Below are 22,363 nucleotides of genomic sequence, written 5' to 3'. Positions count from 1 at the left end.
GAGATAGAACATTTTTGAACATAAGTAATATAGTACGTAAAAATCAATTACACTCACCACTTTTCAACACCAACCTACCTTTTCTTTGGTTTCTTCTACCCCTATTTCATATATAATTCATTAACATTTGGTCGATTAGAGCCAACTTTATACGCGATCAAAGATTCATATACAAATTTACGAAAACAAAGCTTCCTCTATGAGGAAGCAAAATCGATTGAGAAAGCATATAATAAGTATAAAATATCAAGTTAAGGATTAGTCGTAATTTCTGAAACTTATCCTTTTGTTACTACTTGCTCTCACTTTATGTATTTCATTTTATTCTCGAGTTCTCTCTCTCTCTCGATTGGACTGACTCATCCGATTAACCCACATCTCCTAAATACGGAGGATTACGCGAAGAACTATTAATCAAGCAGGAAAGGGCGTGTTGTTTTTGTGTAACGTTTGCGCGAGAGTGTATCGAGATGTAATACTCGAAACGATCGAAACAATTTTAACCGTCCCGAGTGAGTGTTATTGGTGTTAAATGGAAAAATCACAGTGATTAGAAAAATCATCGGAAATACTATCGAACCATTGATCGCTACGCCGTAATAATAATTCGTGACGTCGAGACCAATGCAATCGAGAAACCATTGATCTTTGCACTCGACTGTTTGTAGCTTTCTGGTAATGTTACGATAGCGATATACAATTGTGATAAAGCGATCTCGTGCCCACAAGATACGCGGCATTTGTAAATAATGTATAGTTGATAATTGGGATTTTCTTACGCATGTAACGCTTATTAAGAAGAACAGATATTAACAAATTTAAAGCTACAATAGTAATAGATCATACAACAGTTCGTAAATTGAAATATATAAAAAATAAATTAAAAATATAAAGAGATAAAGTCAAGAGTTTTTCTAATCAAAAACACTTCTTATTATATAATATCTTTGATAAAAGTGTATTATGAATCTGTCAACAAGTAAGATTGTCTATCAAAAGATAATCAATTAACATCATACGAAAACAATAACTTTGTAACAAGATTAGGCAGATATAGATAAAACTCAAGGTAAAAAATTTTTAAGTATTTGCTTTGAGTGATTAACATCACTTTGCCAATTAGTGTTTTAACACTAAAGTAATTTGATTACAAACTTTCTTGATTAAAATTTACTATAAGAGATTTTTGACTGACTAGCTTATATTTGATATGAAGATGTATGTATAGACTATAGATTAAAAGCTGACAAGTGACAATTGAAAATAAGATACTAATTTCACGATTAATTTGCAATTGAGATTTTTTAATCATCATCATACCCATAAAATCTATTTTGCTTAACCTCATATTGCAAAAATATTTAATTATTTATTTATTATCAATAAATATTAATCCAAAAATGACAATAATATAAAAAAGATAAGTGGAATTCTTTGTTATTTAATCGATTACATTGCAAAATGAAAAATCAATTGTAATAACGTGAAAAATAAAAGTATCAGAAAATAGTATCGCAAGTATTTATACATATAATATATTAATAAACAACAAAGCTAGATTCTGTGACTCTCTTAAATTTTCTAATTTCTTTTCTTTTTAAAAAACCTAGAAGATTAGAATTGACTATCTTGAATTATTATCCCGAAACCTGTTTATTATTCACGGTAAGTACGCGATAAGATTTTTTGAAGGTGCGGCCAATTTAAGGATAAACGGGGACTGCGGCCAGAAGGACTGGTTATTCTCACTTGACCGTGAAGCGCTGTCGGGGACCAAAGTGATAAAACTTAAGTGGCGCAGGCTAAGGTCGTTACCACTATCGTATGTACGATGCGTTCTCCGGCATCCTGCGATCGTCAGTAGACGATGACCACTCGTTGGCGTCGCATCGTTCCTCGATCGTGCACCTGAATCACTCACTCTAACTAGGAATAGACATGTGGAGTCGCGTTTGGATTGCTTTGGCCCTGGTGGCCGTCGTCGTGCCCTGGCAAGTCTCTTCGTTGCATTCGGACGCGGGACCATGGGTCCAAGCCACGAGGGGCGAACTCTGGCCTTTGCCGAAAATGCGTATTGTCAAAGAAGACTTCTATTTATTGCGACCGTCAAACTTCGACTTCCGTGTAAGTCTTCTCATCACTTTACTTTCTTTTTACACTATTCTAAACCATCCAATTATTTTAATAATCATTATTCCAATGCGGTAAAGAAAATATGGATATACCTAATTGGTTTTTAAACCTTTCCGTACGAATATTTATGCTGAATTATTTAGACAAATTAATAAGTTTTTATTGTTTTCAATTTTATTATTTTCACAATATTACCGCAGCGTTTTCTTAATAATAAAATAATAAGACTTTCGTGCACGCGCGAAACTACTGTTTTAATGAAACCGTTATTTCGTCGAATGCAAAATTTCTTCTTTCTCACTTATTCTATCTTTTTGGCATAGTATATTTGCATCTTTATTGAATATTACTACTATCTCTTCAAAAGTAATATAAATTAATTTTTAATAAGAAATGAGAAACTTTAAAATAAGAAAATTAATTTTAAATAAAAGACGAATTACCTTAATTTTTACACATTGTATTCATATTTCCATTTGTTGATTGTGTCATATTTTTAGCAGCTTTATAAAATGTTATCTTGATTTTATATCATTTTATACCATTATATAATTTAACGTTTTTATTCGCAAAGGTGATCGGTGACACATGCGATATCGTGACTGAGGCAATAGAACGGTACACGAGAATTATTTTGACGGAAGCTAGGATAGCAAGATTGGTCACGGAAGGGCAGCCAAGAACATCCGTTCGAGACGATCCTCATTTTAAAGGCACTCTTGAGGCTCTAAACATCCGTCTGTTGCAGCCTTGCGAACAGAACGGCGAACATTGGCCACATTTGTACATGAATGAAACTTGTAAGTTTCCTTTGTAAGTACAAAATTAAACCTAATTTTTTTAATTTGTTAATTTGCACGATAATTAGATATATGTAACAAATAACAGAAAATGTTGAAAATGAATTCTGCCATTTATATGCACTTTCTCATTTCAAATAGATTTGTGAATATCTAATTAATTAACTAATGGCAAACCTGCAACTGTTGTTACAAGTCTGTCATAACTCTAATGTATGTTTCATGTGCACTCTCTTTGCATGTGCAGCATACATTACAAAGTAATAGGTAGTGCACCAAGAAATTAATTGAATGATGTCAGTGAGCAGCAGCAGCTCACTCGTAACCCCGACCTAACATTCACCGATTTGCGTCGATAACGGGCTTGCGTGAGCACAAATTGGATTTTTGCAGTCCTTAATAACGTCTCCTCTTATCAGCGATATTAAACCAATTTATCATCGATTTCATGATTTCCGATAGGCTTCATTAAACGGTACATTGACTGACAGACGAAAAATAATAAAAAATGAGATAAAGAGATCACACACACAGTTAGAGAAAACACTGTTTCATATCTAACAAAGACAAAAATAAAATTTATCTTTCCTAATTAATTAATTAATTTCCACTTTATAATTTTATATATTTTAAGAAAAGCAAGTTTTTTTAATAAACCTTTTACATTTAAAGTTGCAATAGAAAGCAGTCCTATACGCATATATAGACAGAAAAAACTAATATCTGTTATAAATGTATAATATAGTTGGTTCAAAAAAACTTACTAAATATATTTAAAAAATACGTAACTTTTTATATCTGCACACACAAAGTTTACGATATTTAATAAGTAACATAATCAATATTTTGTCTCAATTTATTTTTCATGATAAGATTATTTAGGCTCTTTGAAACAATGACCGATCAATTTATTACTGATCGCGGAGGAAATTACAATTAATTTAGTTCAATTAAAGGAAATTTCAAGACGCGAAATAAAGATGCAGATCGAACACGCGCAAGACGAGTTGAGTTGAGCAATGCGCAATCAGCAAAACGATTGAAACGAAAGCGGACAATAAGGCAACTCTGATCTGCTTCCTAGTTTCTTATCGTTTAAAGACTTTAAAGCTAAATGCCATAAGGTCATAACCACCGATTAACGAACTAAATTCTATGATTTTCTCCGTGCTCGTCTCCTTGCTCGATCGAGTCGATTTAGCACGACGCTTGACATCGCGGTACACGCCTTTTGCAGATAAGCTCGAGATAAACGAGACCTCCTCATCGGTTGCCGTTCTATGGGCCGAATCCGTGTGGGGAATCCTTCGTGGTTTCGAGACTTTTTCGCAGATATTGGCACCGTCTGGCGATGGCCCGAGCGTAAATATTAAAATATTTATATATCTTTTATTTCAAATAACGGATTTTTTATGCAAACTATAAAAAATAAAATGCGAAGATGATAAAAATAACGTTACGTGTAAAAAATATTGACAATTTCTGCTGGCTCGACTATGGAACTTGTCAACAGAAAAAAACAACTCAGAGTACAGCGCTTATAATGTTTTTGCAATTCTTCTACGCGGATATTATGATCTTTAGTCTGAACAATTGAACAAACATGAATTTAATCGCGTGTTGCAGTTGAAAGTAAAATGCCAGACCATCTTGGACGGGCCAAAACTGCCGCATCGCGGCCTCCTACTCGATACCTCTCGCCATTATCTACCCCTATCTGACATACTGTTGACACTGGACGCTATGTCGTACAACAAGCTAAACGTCCTTCATTGGCACATCGTCGACGACAACAGTTTCCCGTATCAGAGCACCAGTTATCCCGACCTGTCCGCCAAAGGCGCTTACCATCACTCGATGATCTACACGCCTAATGACGTGCAGAAAGTTGTTGATTATGCGAGATTACGGGGGATCCGAGTGATGCCCGAGTTCGACACACCTGGGCACACTAGATCATGGGGTCTGGCTTATCCGGAATTACTGACAACGTGTTACGGTAAATGAAGAAGATATATAATTTATGTCAATCAGTCACGATGTTCTAATAAAATTCTAAGTGTGTCAGTAATAAATAATAATTTTAAAAGATTCAACACAAATTCATTTTTATCTCTAGATTCTAGGCTACTAATATCTCTTCAGTAATGTAAATTAGCTCATTCTTATGTCCGTTATTAGATTCTTCCGGAAAGCCGAACGGTAAACTAGGCCCGATGAACCCGACGAATCCGGCTCTGTATGACTTTGTACGGAATTTGTTCTCTGAGATCGTGCAAGTATTCCCGGATCAATATATCCACCTGGGTGGCGACGAAGTACCCTTCGATTGCTGGGCCAGCAATCTGAGAATTGTCGAGTACATGAAGGCGCGCAATATGTCTAAGAAATTCGAGCTGCTCGAGAACGAATATATAGCCAAGCTACTCGCGATCAGCAATTCGCTAGACGCCAACACTATTGTGTGGCAAGAGGTGATTACTTCATTTTTCTTTTTTTACAATAAAAAATTCGATTACAGACAAAATTAATAGAGATACCTCCGTATACAATATTATTATTATTATTATGAAATATGAGCATTATCGTTTATTATTATTTATTACAAGAGACATTTCATTAAATATAAATTGCATGGCTTATAGGTTTTCGATAATGGCGTTGTGTTGCCTTCGAGCACCGTAGTGCACGTTTGGAAGTTGCCACAATGGCAAAAGGAGCTAGAGAGAGCAACGATGGCAGGACATCCGGTTCTGCTGTCATCCTGCTGGTACCTAGACCACATCGCCAGCGGCGGCGACTGGGAAAAGTATTACAATTGCGATCCCTTCGATTTTGTCAATGCAGGCAATGCCACGCATCTGATGCTCGGCGGTGAGACTTGCATGTGGGCAGAGTTTGTCGACAAGTAAGTCTTTTCTTTCGTTCAACTCATATTTGAAAAACTATATACGGATGAGATTCTTTATTTAAAAATCATTTCTGACGTTTATAATCTTTTTCTTGGCAAATGTATCAAAGGGTAAAATACTATGTGGACGATAATATTTATTTTGTCTGTTAAGAAAACGATTACGAAATGTACGCCGAGCATTGAGCCCATCATATTTATTTTTAGAAATAACGTACATCCGAGGATCTGGCCACGTGCGAGCGCGGCAGCCGAACGTCTGTGGAGCTTCAACAAGCAGGATAACAGTGTCGCCGCTCGACGCTTGGAAGAGCACGCTTGCCGTATGAACAGACGCGGTATTCCCGCCCAGCCGCCGAATGGATCAGGGTTCTGCGTAACATAGCCGGTTCCCCGTCAGTCGACACCAATGATCCGTTTAATCTAGGCAACGTTTACGCTCGTATAACGAGCCCACGAGAAATACGAGCCTTCGTTTCGCGCACTCATTCATCGCTATTGCACAAGCACGCGTGTATCATCAATAAATACAGTTAAAGTAACACGAGAACCTGTATTTTTTTTCAATACATGTCCAATCGTGCAAATCTGTCTCTAGCAACAATTCCCAACAATTCCCAACACGCGTATTAATTACAATGATCGAAAAAGAATGCTATAAATAAGTAAACTATAGACGTCCTTTAAAAATAACCAGAAATGACTGTAATTATATGCATATAATAAACTATACGTTTTTGAAACATATTAGGTCTCCTGCATTATTATTTCGTACATTTCTATGTGTAAAATAAAATTTGTCTAAATCAATCAATCTTAAGAATAACAGAATGTTGAAATATTTAAACCTCATCTGCTTATATATGTCGCGATTGCGTTATATATTCTTCCTCCTTAACAATGTCGAAATCATGATATATTCTTGAATGTAGATGTTGCGACAAAGATACGGCGTTGCTTTTGTCACTAGCTTTTCAGTCGAGCTCGTGAACCATTGCTGGAATGCACCGACTGATGTGCATCGGGAGTATTGTCGAATGTGGACATGCGGTGACAGTTGCATTCCCTATAGAGAAGGAATCTCTTTGTCGAAACTCAAACAGTTGTAACGAAATTGATTTCCGTTGGCGGTTAAAGTCAATTTAGACCGAATACTTTTTACCAGGCGGTATGCAAATTGCAAATGCTGTTCACTGCTGTTTATCAAATGATTAAACCCAATCCAGTTCCGAACATCGTATTACTACCAACAGTTGGCAAACTGTGTATAACGCAATTAAATAATTTATGCAAATTGTGATAGTTCATTTTATATATCCGTTTGTGTGTTTATTGTTTATTTATCTTATATCTTAATTTTAGTAATAATTTTTTTAACAAGTTTTGAATCAGATTTTTTTCAGAAAAGACTACTATACTATTTGTTGCAATTTTCATATTCAATATCAAATACTTTTTAATAATTAAATCCAATCAAATTAGCATAAAATGGCATAAATCATAAGATTTCGTTATCTCCTATCTCTTTTTTTAACTTTTACAAATCTTTTATAAATCTTAACTTTTATAAATCGTTATCAGTTAAACATTTTTAGACAAAAATTGTCTAGATCTCTAGCTGTCAGCTATGATAAATTACCTAATGCTTACGTTTCCTACAAAACAAGCAATTAACGTCAGCCTTGTATGTATACATACATACATCTAGAAACGGAAAAGAGAAACGGGAATCACCGTATTTATGCGATTCCCGCGCGTAATTTATTCTGCGAAAGCCGACAATCGATTTTTTACGTGTCACCAAGGTTACCAGTAAATAATCTTTGATTGATCAGTCCACAGACATGAGAGGCTAAGTTTAAATTCCAAAGTATTTCTTGTTAGCAACCAAAATTCCAAGTAACTTTATATAACTTCCACGACGACGAGTATTGTCATTCATTTGATCGGAAAATCAACAACTTAATGTCAATTATTAAATCTCTAAAGAAATACAGAGTAACGTCATCGACAATTAACGTTGCCTTGATTACATCTTTAACATCATGTCGAGGTAAATTTTACTGGGAATTCTTTATACTAATAGAATTTGGTTTAGTCAGATTATATATTATATTAACACAATTTCATCTACGTAATCATTTTCGACATCATATTGCGTTAAATTTGCAATTTGATAAGAATAATCCCATATGTAATAAAATAACAAAAAATAATAATGAATTAACGAACATCATAGAATTAATTAATTGGAAAGTTTACTTAACAAAAAACATTTCATAAAAAATAAATATTAAATTAATTTTCTAATTAAACTATATTAAATATGTGGTATATTGCAATTAGATTAAAGTATGCGCAGAGAAAATAATTAAATATTTTTTCTTAATTTGCATATTAATGCGTAATATTTTTAGTCATTTAATAATTTATATGGTATATATTAAGTTCCAGGAGTTGCCAGAATTTACGTCTTCTTCCCCCTTCCTGTCGTCTACCAACGAAATGTTCAGTTCCATGCTCTGTAATTTGTTGTACTCCACCTGTGAGCTATCCTTACATGCCTCGTGTATCCCGTGTTCAATATAAAACAACTTGCTCACCCCAATCTGTGCCAAAACCTATTAAGACAGTGGTATGTTTGTCGCGCGGAATATCAACTTTCGTTCTTTAAGAATTTTCTCTGATAAGTACGTCATACGACATAAAAAGGTCTTTTAAGATATGGTTTACTGTGTTACGTTGTTTAGTATAATACGCACATATTGTAAAGTAAAGTCTATTCTTAAAAGACGTCATGGTTGATTATATTATTATACATCATACCGAATCAACTTCTATCATTTCAAACTGTTATTTTAATTTTAAATAATTAATTTCTATTGTCTTGTGCGCTGATGTATAATATTATATACACACATACATAATATTTTATGCTTCTTTGATAATAAAAAAAACTGAAAAAAAAAAATTTGTAAAAGATATATCTACCACCTTGTCCAACCTGCTCTACTTCCCCACCGAAAATGGAAATGACGTATCTGCCACCCGCACCCACATCACCCTCTTCGCCACCCTGCTTTTACGTTTGCAGCACGAATTGCGTTCCTTGCACACCTTGCCCATTACCAATCTCGTGTAACTCGCCCCGTAGACCCCCGCTATGTCGTCAGTTTGTTACCATACTTCCATTTATTAAAATTAATTGCTCAAGTTTTTTAATATGAGTTTCTTGTTTCACAGTACCTTGTCCTTCCGTTAAGTGACAGCGACTAACTGAACAGTAATTACACAAATGCAAGCAAAGTAAGCATCACAAGAAAAAAGTACATAAAAGATAAAAAATACGAGCTTGCTAAACGACACGCTTAAGCTAGATTATAAATTATGAAATTTTTTTATAACATATTTATAAAAATAAAAATTAAATTAAAACTTTATAAAGTATGTGCTTTATAGAAATTTTCAACAAAAATTTATATGATTTAGTAATTATTCTAATATATTGCTTATTCATTTCCTATGCAATTAAAACATTTTGATAATCTTTTTTCTTAGATAAAGACTTATTTTTCTATATTAATTTTTTTCTATTTGCAGGGAAAGAAGAATGTGAAGTTAAGATAAAATCGATTCGACATTAGTTTGAAATCGAAGATAATTTTATCACGCAAAAAGAAGACGAAGAAAATTAAATCTACGAAATAAATAAATAATATAAATCTAAATGTACTTTCGAAACAATGAGCGATGTGACTGAAGAAACGCGAGATTTTAATTGAACTGAATCCTTTTGAGATCTCAATATTGTGGTTCTTTGTCTTTTGTTTTATGCTGATAAATTCAAATTAATTGTGTGTATTATATTTTTCTGGTATATTATAAAATACTATATAATTTATGTCCTGCATGCGTAAAAATTGTAAATAATAAAAGAATTTATATATTTGTTACTAAAATATAAAATCGCAATACCATGTTGTATTTTTGTCATAATTTTTACAGAATAAAGATTTATCCTGTTTTATACAAATTTGTGACGTTTCTAAAAACGTTTCTTATTTTTAATTATAAACAAATAAAATCTATTAATATATTAATATTTATTTTTTATGAATAAAATATTAAATAACACACATTTGTAAAAAATTATAATTTATAAAAAAACAATACGTATATGTATCCATGGTAACTAGTCACGCACTTGTCCCTCTTTTTTCAACACGTCAAAACTCGCGATATCCTTTCGGCGGTAATACAAAAATTTGATTTAAGAAATCTCTTATTAAGTTTATAAACGATGATTTTTTAAAAACAAATGTCGCATTACCTAAATTAGCGCCTAAGCAAAATTAACGATGAAAAAGAGGTAAGCGTCTCGAGAAACACATGTGTCAGATCCATAAATATAAGTCTCTCATTTCGGAAATTTCCCTTTAGGAAAGTTTTAATCGAGAAGAATTCTGGACATAAAGAATCGTTTGCACGTCCGAGCGCGGCAAGTTTGCAATCTACCACCACGAGTCATCATCATCAGAGACGCTCGCGATCTGTAAAATTGCCATCCGTACAGAATTTGCATAATTCAAATTCGTCGGATAAGGTCGCGAGATTTAAGGACGATCGAATGGTATTACCAGACGAAATGCAGCCTCCGAAAACCAGATTTAATTCTCAAAGCAAATCAAAAGAACCATGCTCGACTTCGTCGCCACGACTCAAGAGTTTCCCTGCCGAGGAGATTAAGAAATTGGACAATCCACCAATGTTCTCGCCTGAGCCAATCGCCGCTTTAATTGTGCAGCAAGATCCTCGAAAAACCGGGACTTTTTACACAAATTCCTCTGCTAGAAATAATAACGGGCATGGTGACGCAATTTCTGTTCAATTATCGCATCAACAATCAAAAGTAAATTTTTAAGAGATTTTTTAAACTTTTATATTACTATACATTAACGCTATGTCATATAAAATTAATTTATAAAATAATAAAATCCCGTAAAAAAGAGAGATTATCAGTGCAATCTACATTTTGATTTACATTAATTTTATATATTTACATTAATCCTTTACCAATAAACTATAAATTATATTATTAAAATTTTTACTAAAAAATTTGACTTTTATATAGTACAGAGATACGCTAAAATAATATTATCAAACAATTTTTATTAATGCATAAATGAATAAAATTAAACAATTTTTATTAATAGAGTTTATATTTTGTTAGCCACAAACTACATGTAGCACGAGTCAGCAACAGGTTGTCGCTAACCATCAGGAGATTTGTCAAACGAATCCGCATTCCGAAAGCTTACTGACTCAACGAATCGCGTCTCCCGAAAAACAGGCGCACCGTCCTTTCGTACCAAATATCCTCCAAGAAGCAGTCATCTACGATCGATCACTTCGAATTCCATCCGCGATAATTAATCAGCCGGTAATTACACAAACCCCTTCGACACGAGTCGCTATACAGCAAGCACGAGAATCTTCGAGCGATTCGCGCGCGGTTGTCGACCAAAATCGTAATGAATCTTCCATGCTTGAGAACCAGTATCAGAAGCAACCGATCAGTGACCAAAATGCAGCCAATTACAGACAAATGTACATGCAAATGCAGCAACAGAAACAAGCAACAATCTTACAAAATGCTAATGTATCACCAAATGATCAGACTGCGAATAATTGTCAAAATATTTATCACGCTCAGTTTCGTGCTCCATTCCAACAGAATCTACATCAGATCAATCAGCATCAGACACAACACAGCGCGTATGATCAACAAATGTTGCCGCGAGCGTTCAATCAAACGCAGCCAATATCCAACCAGCAACAACACATACCCAACAATTCAGGAATACATTGCAGTCATTACAATCAACAATTGCCTGTCACGCAAACTTCTGGACAAGGAATGACTTCTCCGCAAGACATGACGGTGAATCAGATGAGATTAATGCGGCATAATTTACCTATCCATCAACAGAATCGCGGATACCCTGTTAGCTTTCAACCCGCGTGGCCACAAAACGATAGATGGATGCAAGTAACAAATCAAAATCAGCAACATTTGCATCAGCAGTCACCGTGGCAGTATTATTATCAAGCGCACGATGCCAATTTCGATCAGCAAAATTCTGGAAGCCAAAATCAATCTAATCCATCACAGAATCAGGCAAATCATAAACTTATTGATCAGTCAACCGCGGAAGCTCATGGTCAACAAAAAGAAAATAAAACATTGCACTTCACGTCTGACATGATTCGCGATCAGGAACTGCTAGTTTCCACCATGAGGCAGCAAGGTGTACCTGAGGAGGTGATGCGTCGTCAATTTGACGCGTTACTGAATGAGCAAAAAAGACATTTAGCTTACATTGCGCAGTTTCAACAACAAAAATTAAATATTCCGGAGGAGATAAAAAGGAACCGACTCGCTCGAAGAAGAACAGAGAAAGACGAAAAACCGGAATGGATGATACATATCACGCCACCGCGAATATCGTACAGCGATATTGAAAGAATGAATGCACAGCAAAGAGCTTTGAACGAGCAATATCTGATGGACGATAAATCATCAGGTAAAATGATAGCTGATCAACAAAAAAATTATCATCAACTAAAAAAGGAAGAAATATGCAATCAAGTTTCGCCTCAGCAAATTTATGTTCAGATGAATCCTTATCAGGTATGGCAAGCGGCCAATTGGCCATATAGAGGTGATCATCAAACATCATGCGGTCATACCGCCTGTTACCCGTACAATCATCAGCAAAGTGCATCGAACAATGTATGTCAACCAACTTTTAAGTATGCGCAATATCCATATAACATGCGTTATAATCCGTATTTTCCGCATTCTGAGTCACAATATAATCCAAGTTCATTGAATCCGCTTGACAATCAAAGAACATCAATGGATCCCGCATACTTTTACCAGCAAAATAAAAAGCCTACCGAAACTTCCAGTTTACTGAAGATGCGAGTATACAAGGAAATAATCTGTCCTCAAAAGCGCAATAACGGTCTACAAGATCCAGATAACATTCAGAAGATGCTGGAGGCATTGAAGGATCCGACAAGTAGGAAGGGTCTCGAGTACCTTGCCAATTTGGCCAAGAGGAAACCTATCGTTAGATTGAACGGTATTCAGAATTCCAACGAGATTCCGGAAGACATGCAACCGCGACCATCCACAGAAACCCCCTCGCAGTCTCAGAAAAAAATCCCGGCAAACGGTTTGGAGAACAGCAGAAATCCGAACAATCCGCCTTTGCGTGTCCTGCGACCTAAAAAGGCCGACGAGCCTCTGATGGCGGAGTACCCGCGACAAAGGCAGAACGCGAGAAACTGTTACAGCATGCAGGCTGAAAAGGAGAACGGTACGATGGCGACTTTGCAAAACCAAGGTGCATTTTCCCACGCGCAGAATGCGCACGGATCAATCTCTTACGATCGGCAGAACATCGCGCAAGGATCCCACGGCAACAATAACATAATTCTCCAATACGGAGAAGATGCTCCACCTCGGCATTGTCATCAGATGCAGCAATACTATCTCAATGGACAGAACCTGCCGGATCACAATGGCGGACAAGGCGACGTCGCGTGTATACAACATCCGGATGCACCAGGCGCGACGAGGATCGATCGCGCCGGCGGTGATTCCGGCGAGAAATCGAGCGCCGAAGAGGCGACGAAACGTATAGGTGTGCAAGCGATGCAGACAACGAATGCTTACGGCCAACCGGAAATCCGCGAGACAAGGACCATCGGAGGTATTACGTATCTCGCCAGGAAACCCGAGTGTGCCCTCAACAATCTCGTCGTTTCGCCAGACAGATTAATCGCGAGCGAACACATGCAAACCCCGAGAATATTTTAACAAATATTTCGATTCTCATCTTACACAATTAAGCTCATTTTGCACGATTAAGTTTAATCTCCAATTTCTTGTGTTATAGAAGTTTATAAGGTAACTATGTGTCCTTGTTGAACAAAATGTATGTGCGTGTGATAGTATTCTTTAAAATTAATCTTTTTATATTTATATTTATATTTTATATAACAAGGAGTGTATTATTTTTTACATTACAATTCAATATCTATAGTTATAAATTAAACTAAATTAAATAATAGACTGCAAAATCACTCAAGAAAATCTAACATGAAAGTTAAATACATATAGTTTCATAATCAATTTGATCTTATCTTCATATTTTAATTGTTTCAAAAAACAATGTGTGAATATGACAAATTCATTGTACAATGAAAGGAAAATGTGTAATATTTTTTTACATCAACGTATAAACATGTTGTAACTTCGAAGTTTTATTTTTCTATTTTATTTATACTATGTATTTTTTTATGTGAATTTTATTTTTTTATATTGCGTTGCGTATATTTCAAACATAAAATACTGTCGAAAAATGTAAAACTTTTTGAAAGTATAATAAACAAATTTTTTTAAATGTCCAATCTTATTCAATCTTATGCGATAATGGATTAAATTGGAGAAAAATAATAATCATGGTATTTTTCTTTCGATTTAATTCATGATAACAATTTGAAGTAAGCAATATATAATGCGAAATCGATTATTCTGGAGAGAAGAAAATCTGTTTGTCATTGACATCTTTAAATTTACCGGTATTAAAATTCAATCAAAAATTAATAATTTATTCGACATGGATAGATGCAAACAAAAGCGAAATTTTATGGACGAAATGCACGATATCATACGTGAAATAGAAAGTTTGTAAGTAATATATTTGTGACTTCTATATATATATATATATATATATATATATATATATATATATACTATATAATTATACATTCTGGTAATTACTGAAATTATAGATTTATCAGATAGAATATCCGACCAAATAAAATCTTCGATACGATAAGAGAATTTTCACGAAACACAAAATATTATCTCCTTTCTGTTCGCCAGAAAGCCCGAGCCTGAAGTGTGCAATGTGAGCTGCCCTTCTCTAAGATGTCCCCGAGGACCCTGTCCAGGAATGTGTTGCTCAAAAGGAATCTGCGATCCTTGCTGCGTGTCGAAGATGCCACACGGCCCATCGTCACTCCGTCCACGTCGTTGTTACATACCACGATGTTTAAAGGACTATGCATGCAGCGCGGTTCGCTTGTCGTCTTGCGGTTCTTCATCGATAGACATAAATTGAGGAGATCCAACTACGGCGGTTGTTCCAATATCCTCATGATCAATCAGGATTCCAACGAGAGCCTTCCATCTTCCCCCTTATAATATTATCTCAATTGTATTGCCCCGTACCGTTGAATCGGTGTTATGTCGTTGGAACGCGTAGTCGGGTCATTCGAAGAAATAATATCTATTGCTTGTATTACAAAAGAGTATTTCTTATTCCATTAAAGAAATTGAAATAAAGAATCCGGATTACTTAGAAAAATTGTGCATTTTATTCTGCTTTTCTCTTATTACGGCTCCATTGCATGATTTTTATTTAGTCGAATATTCTAGGTAATGAAACAGTAATTTACAAGAGCATATAACTGGAAGATACAAAATGTGCTTCTCAGTGTAATTGCATTATTTCATTATATCTCTGCTTTTCTTAATATCATTATTAAAAGTAACTACCTTTCACATAGTTGCATGAAAAAATTATATGTGTGCTTCAATAGGAATATTTACATTTTTTGCAATGTCCAACATTTCATCAGCTAACTGTAAAAATCGATTTTTGCCAGATAGTGGCATGTTTAACTATTTTCAGAGCATATTATAATGTCGATAGCTAGAAACATTATTTTAATTAAAGTCAGCGATTGGTAAAGAAGACTCGCTATACTCTTTGTGAAAAATAATATAAAACATTATAGAATTTTAAACATAAGAAATGGATAAGAAAGGTAAAGATCTAGCCATATGTTACCCGACCATACATAATTCTGTGGAAATATTTGCGGCTATAACCGGCGAGTCACGCAATCAGATACAAGTTAGTTTATAGTTTGATATTTGAAGCAAAACAGTAATACAGTTCATGTTTGCAACGTTTATCAATTTGATTAATGTTCTTGCAGTACAGCATGGTCCCTTCGAGGTACATCAATCAGATGTTAATGAGCACTCAAGAAAGGATCAATTATTTGCTGAAACCAGGCCGCAGTATAAACGTACGATCTTTATATGACAATTGTGAAAGTCACTGCTTTAGAGTTTCGCCCAGCATTGTCGTCTTTCAACGATTCATTCCTGGCAATTTATACACTATGACACTCACGATTCGAAACGTGACAAAAGTAAATCTTCTCTATTATAAATATACCTCGTTAATATGTAACCAACATGTTACGTCCTGTTGCATTAACTCTTCACGGTTGTTCTAATATTCACGAGCTTAACCCCGATTCCACTTTCTAAATATTGCATCAAAGATGTCACGGCACCTGAAGCTCTCGCGCGACCCCGATCTTTTCTTTTCCGTGGAATATCACGGGTCGAATTACAGCACTATGGTAGCTCCAGGACTCGTTCATATTTATAACGTCAGGTTCAGCCCGGCGGAGAAACGAGATTATGAATATCGTGTCGAATTTATCAATGATACCGAGATCTTTGCAGTGCCAGTAATCGGTGAGAAAGGAAATTAAATTGCAATTACATTATACGTAACACGGGGGTAATAGAGGCTAAGTTGATATTGTTACAGCCATCGGCCCGAGACCTATTCTAGACATTCCCGATCGGATCGAAATACCGGCCACTGCGGTGAAAATTCCTTCCTCGAAGACTATTTTGGTACGCAACATAGGAGATGCGCCGGCAATCTTTAATTTTTGTTCAGATAGGTATATTATTTAATAAAAATTGTTATATTTTTAAATAAATAGAATTTTATGTATAGGATTTCAAATATAATTCATGCGTACGTTTCTTAAAATATTTTTATAAACATTAAACAACTGCACCGAAACGACTTTGGATCTGTACATGTTTTTATAATTGTTTCAGTCCATGTTACTCGGTCGAACCGTCAAAAGGCATATTAGGGGAAGAAGAAACAATGCAACTCACTGCGAACTTTTTATCAGAGAAATCCGGCGATTTTGAAGCAAATCTTTTTCTTAACTATGAATCAGGTAATTTTATATAAATGATAAAAAGAATCTAATAAATCCAATTGTATAAATTATTGACAGGAGAGAGGCTCTGCCTGACATTACAAAGTTCAGCAATAAATTGTACAATTCGAATTGACAGAGGTAGTATCAGAATGGAAAACACTTATTTAGGCTTATCTAGAAGTAAAGTTCTAACGATCCACAATAGAAGCGACTACGTCGTAAGATTCCAATGGATGCGCTTTAAAGACAGCGATACCGATGTACATCGCAAAGAAGAGTATGCAAAAACAATTATTTTCCAAATTTAACATTTTTTTTTTCGTTTCAGTGATTTCTCGATTTTTCATGGCAGGTACGAAAAACTATTTCAACTGGTGCATAGTATGGAGGTAGTACGTCGCGTCAATCTTGTCCATTACAATATTTGCCTGCCAGATATTCACGAGCTTGTCTGCCAGCGGATTTACACGGACGAGATTGCTTCGTTGACGAACGAGAATTTCCGCTATAATCATATATCCTTCCTTCTTACGCCTGAGGTGATCTTTTGTGATAACTTAGCAGCGCTTGATAATGTTGTATATCTTAATGTTGTATATCTTAATTATATGACAGTTCGCTTATTAATTTTTTTATTTGTTGTTTTTGTTATTATTTGAAATATATCGGAATATATGTCAGAAATAGCTGTTTAAAAAAATAATTCCTAACGTACTTCCAGGAAGGCGAAATTTGGCCGCAATCTTCGGTGGACATCACTGTAATTTTTCGAGCCATGGAAGTAGGCGAGATATCGAGTGTCGCTTATCTCGAGGTCACGGGTCGCGAGGACAGGATACCCCTGAGGTTACAAGAAAACTAATATAACGTTATCTTCAGAAACTTCCTTTTGCCTTGGAATTTTCTCGCTAATTTTGCGTCCCGTTGGTAGCCTTCACGGAACTGGCAAGGGACCAGTTTTCCATCTCAATGTGATCACTATCGACCTTAGCAATATCTTCCTGTGCTCCGTGCACAACTACGAGGTAACTCGGTTAATTTATTTAAATATAGATATTTTATAAAAATTTATGTGGAGAACTTTTATGTCGCAGTTTTATTGAATTTTTAATTTAAATGTCCTGCTCTTTTTGCATCGCGTAATTAAAATTAATATGAAAATATTTGCTGCAAGTTGATCCTATATGCATTTTATTTTTGTTTTGTCTTTCTAATAGATAGATATAATTTTGTTGCATAACAAATTATTGAAATCGGAATTAATTGCGTTTCCAGATTGTAGCAGCAAATAATGGACATATCTGTGGTACATTGGTTCATAAAGCTAGACCGACAGATTTTGGTGGCATCATTAATATTACTCCACGTGCTTTAACATTAAAGCCAGACGAGTATAAGTCATTTAATTTAACATTCTCTTCAAATCGAAAAGGAGACTTTATAGAAAGAATCGACTTCGTCATTAAAGAGAGCTTAGAAGTACTATCTTTGCACATCAAGTAATTACTTTTGAACTTGGCGCCTGCACCGTTACCAAATAAAAATTCTGCGACTTTCCGAATTATTGTAAATTTTTATAATAATCGCGAATATTATTATGTAAATACGTATTAATTTTATCTCAACTTTTTGGAAAAATTTCAGACTATTTTTTTCTTTATTCGTAAATTCGTTATTAATTATTTCTAACGTCTAATATATCACAACAATTTCTTCTGATTAATATTGCTCAGCACACGTCATAAAATTTCTTTATTTTATAGAGGATGTGTCGTATGTCCAACGCTACATTTCGATAGGAGTAGCCTTGATTTTGGCATAACTGCTTTAGGTATATCAACTACAATAACGAATCCTTAATCCTTTTCAATTAGGAAAATCGTAGTTTCCTAATTGTACCGTATATGTATTTGTAGGATTTAGCAGAAAACAGGAAGTAAGTCTTCGTAACTTATCTCTGGTGCCCGTCACGTTCGGTGTAACCATAATAGAAGACGGCGATCAGGCACCTCTGACTTACGAAGAGTTTGCTACGTCCGAAGTAAAACCAAGTTTCCCCACTAACCCACGCGAATTTACGATTATTCCGCAGAAAGGAGTGGTACAGGCACATAGTTCGCTTAAATTAAAGGTAAACTGTATATTGCCGTTGAACACACAACTCGTTAGTGTCTGCACGTGAAAGCTCTAATTTGCGTCTTTTAATATAAATTTCACATAAATATGAAGCCTCTTTTTTTCTTTCTTCGCACAATTGTTTTAAAGTTGATATTCTCATTTAAATAACTTGAAAATAATTTTAAAAAATTTAAAAATCGTTTTATAATAATATAAATCATCTCTGTATTAAAATGTAGGTATCATATATAGCGAACGTGGTTCGAACTGGACAGACGAATATGCGAGTCGACATGTGGGATTCAGATTCGGATCCAGTAATACTACCGCTCTCGTTTTGTGGCGCTATTTCTTCCCTATCGATCAAGCCCGCGGAGATAAATATTCGATTTTCTTTTATCAACTTTCCGTATGCTCGTTGTATCAATATAGAAAATGATTCCGATTTAGATGGATACTTTTATATAATACCGCAGACGGTAATTGTTAAACTAATTTCAAAAGCTACATTCGCACATATCGTTTCGTAAATGTGATCCAGAAATTTGTTAAAGGTAATATAATTATTTTAAGCTAACTGTATTAATATCGTTCTCCAGATATCCGAAAATATGTCTATTGTATATTCGCTATCATCCTATCAAGGTTTTTTAAAAGCACGACAATCGAAGGCGATTGATGTCACGATTATTACAAAAATGTTGGGCAGGCAGACAACAACATTAAAGTAAAATAATCAGTTTAATAAACTTTGAAAAATCAGGAATATTCAATTATATGATTCGATAAGAAAAAGAGTTCTGTAGAAAGAAAAATAATGTTTTCAAAATTTATACTTCTAGAAACTCTAAAATTTTTATATAATATTTTACATAATGTACTTCTTATTATTGTCTCAATTTCAGTATGCTGACAATGGGTGAACAGGTCCCCATTACGTCTTGTACGATTATTTGTAATGGCCAGGGGCCAGTAGTATCCGTACAGCCTATTTGTCTCAATTTCGAAGAGATACAAGTGCTCCAAAATAAAGTTATGAATTTTCACATAATCAACGACTCACCAATACCAGCGCAATTTAAAATAACATCAGTAAGTAATTTGCAAATTGTTACTGTAAATAATAAGTTTACAATGCATATAAAATAAAAATGCATAAAAAAGTGTTACAGAAATTTTTTTTTATTGTTCAGCCTAAGAAAAAGTCACCATGGCTCGTTGAGCCAACTTTTGGTGAAGTTGGACCGAATGAATCTGCGGAGATTAAAGTCAAACTATTTTTACGCGACACTGGTAAATACACTGATAATATAATCGCGCATGTCATCAACAGTCGGTCGTTTTCCGTTAACATGATTGCGATTGGAATCGGTTCCAGCATCGTTTTCGAGCCGCAGATATTTCCAATATTCGACATGGGTTTTCTCTTTAGGTAAAGCAGAATATTGATAAAACTTTAACTCGTTTTAATAACGAGGTAGCAACAAGAGTTATTTTTAAAATATTTATTATAATATTATACTTTTAATTGCTTAATTTTAACAGCCATCAAAATCTGAGTTTGCCAATAACTATAAAAAATTTTGGCACGCGTCATTGCCAAATAATATGGTCAAACGATCCAGAAGTGCGCATTCAAAAAAGCCAGATATGGTCAAAGTAACTGCATAGTCACATAAATGTATATTTTAACTTTAGCTAACAGATACTAAGAACTTTTTGTTACAATAGGAAGTTTCAAATTGAACCGTCTATCGTAGAAGTTCCAGCTGATAGTTCTAACGTAGTTCAATGCAAAATATGTTGGGATGTGTAAGTTTGAATTAGATTTTTATCATTTATTCATTTATAATCAAAATATTTCATATTATAAAAAAAAGAATCTTTTTATAATTCTTATACAATTATACCTTATAATTACGTTTTTTAAATATTATCGTAAAATATTTCTTTTTACGTTAAAGAAATGAAATCTTAACGGAAGATTGGTACATATTCGAGCATATTTTTGGACAAGGGAAGCGAAAATTGATTGGAACCTCCACATTTAAAGCTACTTTTACGGAGCCACAGATTGCGTTTAACAAGAGAGAGTTAACGTTTTGCATTGATATATGTCCCGAGGGAGAAGAGTCGCATCAGACAGGTAGAAAATTGTATACTAACATGTTCGAAACTATTTTAGAGGAAACTATCCGGAAAAGTCAATATTCCAAAGAGTTCCTGAGGTACTTTGGCGTCAAGGTTTACTACGTGTGTGACAAACAATTAAAATTTTCATATTATTTAAATTAAACATATACAGTTTTGTATGACATTATACTAAATGAAATAATAATAACGTTTTTAATTTGCTGATTTTTAGACGAACTAATAGTGACAAATCAATCGCGATTAAGTTTAAATGTTTTATTGTACATTGACGCTCCCTTTTATTTGATGAACAATAAGAAAAAGTTTGTACATAAAAAGAAAATCGTTCTGACGGGCGGAACTACCACGACAATTCCAGTAAAATTTTCGCCAAATATAAATCCCGATAATCCTTATTCGCGAAATTATAGCGGCGTGCTCTGGTTTGAATATGACGAGCATCCTAATAAGGTACTGGAAGATATACATTACATAAAATCGATTCGCGTAACGCAAGAATTTGTGCCTATCTAATTTCAGGACAAAATTCAATGCAAAGGTGCGGTAAATTTCCCGAATATTACGTTACATCGCAAAGATTTGATTATTAACTGTGTTTCGGGGTCAACCGCCAAAGAAATGTTAAAGATAACTAATAATGGACCAATTCCTGTGATATATAAATTTCTGTGGGCTGGAGAGAGTATTGAGATTCAACGTGGAGCATATGATGTTGTAGTTGAGTAGCATTGAAATATATATACAAAAAAGAACAAATATCTTTTATTATTTGTTATAAGTTATTTCCAATAATTTTTAATAATTCTAAATGACTAACGCAGCATACGCTTTTTTGACAGAATTTCGTAAATTATTCTCAATTTCAAATTAACACAGAAAACGACAAATTTAATCCCTGCTCTTACAAGGTCAAAAAGAAATTGGAGACTCAAGAAACTGAAAGTGAATCTCTCGATTTATCAACTTCAACTTCATATGGTATATATTATCAGATATTCCTTATTAAAAATATATTTTAATATTAAAATTAATTTACACATATTCTTTTAATATATATTTATTGCAAATTATATATTATTAATTATTAACAATATTTTGCATTATTAACAATCCAATTTAGCTC

At 34.3% G+C, this 22,363-nt stretch overlaps 3 protein-coding genes across 3 annotated transcripts; all 3 read left to right on the top strand.

Moving 5' to 3' along the window:
• The first annotated feature begins 1,716 nt into the window (after positions 1 to 1,716).
• Positions 1,717 to 6,394, top strand: LOC143901223 (beta-hexosaminidase subunit beta). The gene is made up of 7 exons (XM_077413327.1): positions 1,717 to 2,124; positions 2,708 to 2,933; positions 4,171 to 4,295; positions 4,560 to 4,932; positions 5,115 to 5,407; positions 5,579 to 5,841; positions 6,052 to 6,394. Exons 1-7 carry the CDS (start codon positions 1,939 to 1,941, stop codon positions 6,227 to 6,229), a joined length of 1,644 nt encoding a protein of 547 aa, XP_077269453.1. The 5' UTR covers positions 1,717 to 1,938; the 3' UTR covers positions 6,230 to 6,394.
• A 1,881-nt stretch (positions 6,395 to 8,275) lies between these two features.
• Positions 8,276 to 9,096, top strand: LOC143901137 (uncharacterized; the record flags this gene model as incomplete). The annotated part of the gene is made up of 2 exons (XM_077413127.1): positions 8,276 to 8,479; positions 8,826 to 9,096. Coding segments are annotated over 2 exons (450 nt in total), but the record flags the coding sequence as incomplete, so codon positions are not given.
• A 1,106-nt stretch (positions 9,097 to 10,202) lies between these two features.
• Positions 10,203 to 13,732, top strand: LOC143901128 (uncharacterized). Its single transcript, XM_077413115.1, has 3 exons — positions 10,203 to 10,213; positions 10,285 to 10,753; positions 11,075 to 13,732. The coding sequence occupies exons 1-3, from the start codon at positions 10,203 to 10,205 to the stop codon at positions 13,730 to 13,732; spliced, it is 3,138 nt and encodes a 1,045-aa protein (XP_077269241.1).
• Positions 13,733 to 22,363: the final 8,631 nt, after the last annotated feature.

This window comes from Temnothorax americanus, unplaced genomic scaffold (assembly GCF_048541705.1).
Source record: "Temnothorax americanus isolate GAGA-0224 unplaced genomic scaffold, ASM4854170v1 Scaffold10, whole genome shotgun sequence".
Classification (NCBI taxonomy): domain Eukaryota; kingdom Metazoa; phylum Arthropoda; class Insecta; order Hymenoptera; family Formicidae; genus Temnothorax; species Temnothorax americanus.
This window is presented reverse-complemented; position numbering and strand designations above follow the sequence as displayed.

Excerpts from the sequence above, each read along its gene's own strand:
- LOC143901223 (XM_077413327.1), top strand. The coding sequence starts at position 1,939 with ATGTGGAGTCGCGTTTGGATTGCTTTGGCCCTGGTGGCCGTCGTCGTG. Across the intron at positions 5,408-5,578 it reads ACACTATTGTGTGGCAAGAG|GTTTTCGATAATGGCGTTGT; the intron begins GTGATTACTTCA and ends CATGGCTTATAG. Across the intron at positions 5,842-6,051 it reads TGGGCAGAGTTTGTCGACAA|AAATAACGTACATCCGAGGA; the intron begins GTAAGTCTTTTC and ends ATTTATTTTTAG.
- LOC143901128 (XM_077413115.1), top strand. Across the intron at positions 10,754-11,074 it reads TATCGCATCAACAATCAAAA|CCACAAACTACATGTAGCAC; the intron begins GTAAATTTTTAA and ends ATATTTTGTTAG.